A 6,000-nucleotide genomic window follows, 5' to 3' on the forward strand; every position below is an offset into this window, starting at 1 on the left:
CTCATGAGAAGAGAAGACTCCCTGGAAAAGACCCTGATGTTGGGGAAGATTGAGGGCACAAGGAGAAGGGGACGACGGAGGACGAGATGGTTGGACAGTGTTCTCGAAGCTACCAACATGAGTCGGACCAAACTGCGGGAGGCAGTGGAAGACAGGGGTGCCTGCCGTGCTCTGGTCCATGGGGTCACGAAGAGTCGGACACGACTAAACGACTAAACAACAACAAGTTTCATTTTCCTTTGCTTAGGGATTATCTACACTTCCACTTGTCCCCATCTGCCTTGCTTCTTTCCCTGGGAAAACCCACTCTTTAGTGCTGAACTGGAGCAAATGTCAATCTGTAGAAAACCCCACTGGCACTAAAAAGCTGGTTTCCTAGAGGGGGAAGGAGCGGGATGTGTGGACGAGCCTTCACAACTATAACTCTTCACATCAAAAAGTGGTTATGTGGAATGTCATTTTGTTCCAAAGATTTCAAAACAACTGCACCACTGCGCTACATTTCACTGAGAATAAATCTGGGCCAAGTGTTAGACCAGATGCAAAATTCAGAAAAGGTATACAGGGATGCTGTTCTTGCCAGTTGCCAGGGAAGAGCAAGAGATGTCAGTCCTCTCTAGATTCCCAGGTTGCACAGTATTAATAGCAGCATCATGTCACAGCAATGGCATCAGGCACTGCATAGGGATAATGTGGATGACAAATGCATGACAAATGGATTATTTTTTTAAAAAAATGTTTTGATTTTGATTTTCCAGCATCAATATACAAAACAACAACAACAACAACAACAACAACAACAACAACAACAACAACAACAAAATTGTAAGTCTCTCCCCACAGCTGAACATAAGTTTGATGAAATACATTGCTCCATAGTTGTAGATGTGTCAGACAGTGGATGCCAATATATTTCTTCATGTCTGTTATAAGCGGACATCCGGTTTCAATAAAGTTTTCATCTGACTTGTCCTTTAAATGTTCTCACCTGTTTCCTAAGCTTCTCCATCAATGCGACTGTCCGCACTTTCTGCCCCCAGTTGTGAATTTGTAAATTGTGCAGATCTTTCCAGTTGGGGGCTATGAGTTGTCTCACTGCCAGCAAGAGGAAGGTGAACAGTTCCTTGTGTTGAAGATCTTTCTAGTCTCTGTGAAAAATCATTAATAAAAGCAAGCTGTGGAGTACCTAGCATAGTTTGCTGAATTACTGAGCTGTTTTCTGTGAAAACATTCTTCCAGAAAGGTTTGATTAAGCTGCATGTCCACCACACAGATGAAGAGTTATGGTTAATTATGGAGAGAGAAAACTTTGCTTACATTTAAGGACGAGGGGGAAATCTGAAAAATTCACGGCGGATAAGGCTATCAATGGCTGATAGCTATGCTCTGCCTCCATGTTCAGATGCAGTAATGCTTCTGAATGCCAGTTGCAGGAAACCACAGGAGCGGAAGAGTCCTCTTGTGCTTTGCAACTGCTTGTAGGTTTCCCACAGGCATCTGGTTGGTGACTATGAGAACAGGATTTTGGACTAGATCCTATGTTCTTATGTTCACGGCTAGTCTTCCACAGGCTAGCTAGATTCTTAAAATTTGCTTTTCTTGTAGTAGCAATCTGTTTTTCCTCTTTGTGCCTCTTAGTCTTATTCTTAATAGCATTTCTCTAATTTGGCTTTGTCTTGGCTTGAGATTATGTTCTGCGACAGGCTCAAGGGACTATGTTCCTCACATGTGCCTAGATCTGTCGGCTTCAGCCTACCCGAAGAGACTAAAGGGATTCACGAGAAAAGCAAGTTGTGCTGCTTTTGTGGAGATGGGGAGGTGTTTGGGGTTGCTCTCCTCCCAGGCAAAATAATCCTGGTTTATACAGTGGTACCTCGGGTTACCTTGGGTTACAGGACGTGGGTGGCGCTGTGGGTTAAACCACAGAGTCTAGGACTTGCCGATCAGAAGGTCGGTGGTTTGATCCCCGTGACGGGGTGAGCTCCTGTTGCTCGGTCCCTGCTCCTGCCAACCTAGCAGTTCGAAAGCACGTCAAAGTCCAAGTAGATAAATAGGTACCGCTCCAGCGGGAAGGTAAACGGCATTTTTGTGCACTGCTCTGGTTCGCCAGAAGCACCTTAGTCATGCTGGCCACATGACCTGGAAGCTGTACGCTGGCTCCATCGGCCAATAAAGCGAGATGAGCGCCGCAACCCCAGAGTCGGCCACGACTGGACCTAATGGTCAGGGGTCCCTTTAGCTTTTACCTTGGGTTACATACGCTTCAGGTTACAGACTCCGCTAACCTAGAAATAGTACCTCGGGTTAAGAACTGTGCTTCAGGATGAGAACAGAAATTGTGCTCCAGTGGCGTGGCAGCAACAGGAGGCCCCATTAGCTAAAGTGGTGCTTCAGGTTAAGAACAGTTTCAGGTTAAAAATGGACCTCCAGAATGAATTAAGTACTTACCCTAGGTACCACTGTAGCCCTGGAAACTCCTCTCTGCCTTGCGCTAAAGGGGAGGTGGTGGTAGACTGTCAAATGCATTTACACCTGGCTTGAACCTTGGGCAGTTTTGGCAAAAGCAGAAGTGCTGTTCCTTTACACCAGGGGTTAGCAAACTTTTTCAACAGGGGGCTGGTCCACTGTCCCTCAGACCTTGTGGGGGGCCGGACTATATTTTTGGGGGGAGAAAATGAACAAATTTCTATGCCCCACAAATATCCCAGAGATGCATTTTAAATAAAAGGACACATTCTACTCATGTAAAAACACGCTGATTCCTGGACCGTCTGTGGGCCAGGTTTAGAAGGCAATTGGGTCGGATCCGGGCCCTGGGCCTTAGTTTGCATACCCATGCTTTACACCATCTGAAGAGTCCTCAGCATAAGACAATATAGTCTAAAATTACCTAACTGCACCATTTCCCCCCACAGAACCTGAAAATTTGAAATAATAGATCCATCCATCTCTCTCTCTCTCTCTCTCTCTCTCTCTCCCTCCCTCCCTCCCTCCCTCCCTCCCTCCTTTCAGGTGTAGTTCATGCATATGTAAAAGATTAATTGCAAGAGCTGTAGAGCTCTATGGCATCATACACTCTGTGGCAGTTATTTTCAGTTGGTATAGTTATGGCAGTTAGTAGAACAGTCTTAATAGAGCAGCAGATGTGTTGTGCTGCTGTCTGCCTCATAGTTAGTCTATGTGGGACACATTAGCAATTTAAGAAACATTCACCTGCATTGTATATATTTTAATCTGCAACTGCAAATACACTAAGAAAATATTGTTTGTTCTTTAAACTTTAAAAGAGAATGTGTTGCATAGTTTTTTATAGGAGGGGGGGAAAGAGAACTAATTAAAGGATCAAACGACCCAGGCCTGTCTTCTTCATCTTCTGCAAATGGGAATGAGAGTCCAATTCCCACAGTTCAGACAGTTTTGAACTAATTCAGCAAACTCTGTGAAACTGAATGAGTTATCTCCTTCACCAATAGACTTCTGACAACAGCACCTAATATAGTCACTAGGCTTCAGTTCATCTTCTCAGCTAGGAAGTTGCCGCCGCCCACGACACAAGATCAGTTTCAGAGATGCTGTTGCCATAACAACCAGGCTTTTTGGATTCTCTCTCTCTCTCTCTCTGCTGAATGGTTAGAAGAAAAGCAATACCACATCTGGAGCTGCAGTAACTCTTCCCCTACCCTCATTTTCAGACTGAAACAGCAAAGCAGATGCAATTATCTTGCAAGCTTTGAATGAAATGTACCAAATAGCAGAGAGCAACAATCACCATCTCAGGCTCAGGCAATATAGAAATGCTTTATTGTACTGTCTGGGATCAACCTCACAGCTCTCTGATGGGGTGCATTGCTAGTGGAAACTGATATTCTTCTGTTCAGCTGCTGTGTATCCATCATATGCAGCAATTAAAAAATATTGCATGTAGATGGAACAAATTTTCATAGCCTCCAGTTGTCGAGCAGTGTTAAACAAATCCCACAGATTCAATTGCACAGGTATCAGAGGAAAATAATGTTCTATTTTTAACACACCACTCCCCATTCATTTTCCATAATCAGGATTTTAGAGTACAGCTCCAGATCCCCTTTCAGGTAAGCTTTGTTTTACATCAATTTTTTTTTTTTGGGGGGGGGGGAGAATTGGAAATCTTCACTTCAGAGTCAGATAAAGATCAGTACCTAATTTCCAAGGCAGTAGTCGACATGAGTGTGTTGTTTTGATCCCACTGAGTTAGAAAATGAGGGCAGACATCTCACGTGCATTCTAAAATGTGTTACTTATCACGTGTGAATCTTCTCTTGCTTCAGTTTATGAACATTTCCCCAGTTCACAAGTTATTCTTTCCCAGGATAAAATGTTGCCAGTGCCATGCACTGCACCAGAATCAGGTCTGTGTTAATGGAACCAGCTTAGTCTTGCCATGGTCTGAAGACGATTGGCTTGTGGTAGCACAGAGGTGAGCTTTTTCACAAGTGCTGTGGAATGTCTTCACTGCTGAGATGCAAGAGGCCCTTCCCACAGGTGATACAATAAATGCAAGACAGCTGAAAATTTTGATTTTAAATCCACTTTCCTGTATGGTCACTGATAGGATTTAAAGACTGGATACAAGTGCATTTTAAACTGCATTTCTGCCTTTCACACAATGATAGAGGGAGGGAGACAGCACCGACAGCACTTTCGGAGACACACATGAAATGGGAGGTCATAAGAACAGAGGAGGAGTCATGGGAAAACAAGGAAAACATACCTAGAGACATCACCTTGCCAACAAAGGCCCGTATAGTTAAAGCTTGGGTTTTCCCAGTAGTGATGTATGGAAGTGAGAGCTGGACCATAAAGAAGGCTGATTGCTGAAGAATTGATGCTTTTGAATTATGGTGCTGGATGAGACTCTTGAGAGTCCCATGGACTGCAAGAAGATCAACCCTATCCATTCTGAAGGAAATCAGCCCTGAGTGCTCACTGGAAGGACAGATCCTGAAGCTGAGGCTCCAATACTTTGGCCACTTCATGAGAAGAGAAGACTCCCTGGAAAAGACCCTGATGTTGGGAAAGATGGAGGGCACAAGGAGAAGGGGACAACGGAGGACGAGATGGTTGGACAGTGTTCTCGAAGCTACAAACGTGAGTCTGACCAAACTGCGGGAGGCAGTGGAAGACAGGAGTGCCTGGCATGCTCTGGTCCAGGGGGTCATGAAGAGCCGGACACGACTAAACGACTAAACAACAATGGTGAATATTAAAAGACACATACTTGGTGAGCTTTTCTCTGTATCCAAAAAAAAGGAAGGCTAATGAGAAGCAAAAGCCAAGAATCGCAAGATGCCCCCCCCCCCCCATTCTGGCAGTTGGAATACATTTAGCACTCAAATGTGAATGTAAGGCATTTTTGTGATGGGCTCACCCCCTCCTGGCCCGGCCCTTACATGGATTCCTCCTTATGGCAAATGTGTCTTGCATTCTCAAAAGAGAGAGGCTTTGGCTATTTTGTTCCTCGGTTTCCATCTCAAGCAAGCAGATGTGCTAAAAGAGAAGCTGACGGCACATGGCAACAATAGAAGGAGACAGAGGGATCAGGCTCTCTGCTGCAGTCCGCTTGCTTAAGCGGGAGGGATGTGGGGAAGAGCACATTCCAGACCTTCCCAGCCAAGTCAAATTGGCTTGAAAAAGACTTCCATTCCTAAGGATCTTTTAGATTAAACAGTGGCCCGAGCCAACCAGATTCCACACAAAAAAATTACTGTAACAACTGGTGTTCAATTACAGCTGTTCACTTGTATATTTTTATTCCCCTCATCATTGTTTGATTTCTCTATTTTTAGAGTCCTAAAAATGTGACTCTTGAGCTCGTTGCCTGGTTTTCCCAACTCCTCCACAGATATTTTTTCAGCTCCTATTAGCTGATTTCAAAAGGTATGATTAAAACCTTATGATAAAGAGGTTGGAATTAATGTCAAGTCAGAAAACTGCAGTTACACATCTAAAAGGCAGACCAAG

The 6,000-nt window shown here is 44.3% G+C and overlaps 1 protein-coding gene across 1 annotated transcript in view; it reads left to right on the plus strand.

The window, feature by feature from the left end:
• LOC307214263 (uncharacterized protein) overlaps positions 1-4,882 on the plus strand; it is a gene marked incomplete at its 5' end in the record, with an annotated part of 110,036 nt that extends 105,154 nt beyond the window's left edge. The window contains one exon of the mRNA XM_079973051.1: positions 4,349-4,882. Within this exon, the coding sequence (XP_079829177.1) occupies positions 4,349-4,353 (5 nt within the window). The 3' untranslated portion in view covers positions 4,354-4,882. The remainder of the gene's footprint in view (positions 1-4,348) is intronic.
• Between the last annotated feature and the right edge of the window lie 1,118 nt (positions 4,883-6,000).

Source organism: Podarcis cretensis (assembly GCF_951804945.1).
Source record: "Podarcis cretensis genome assembly, chromosome: 1".
In the NCBI taxonomy this organism is placed as follows: Eukaryota; Metazoa; Chordata; class Lepidosauria; order Squamata; family Lacertidae; genus Podarcis; species Podarcis cretensis.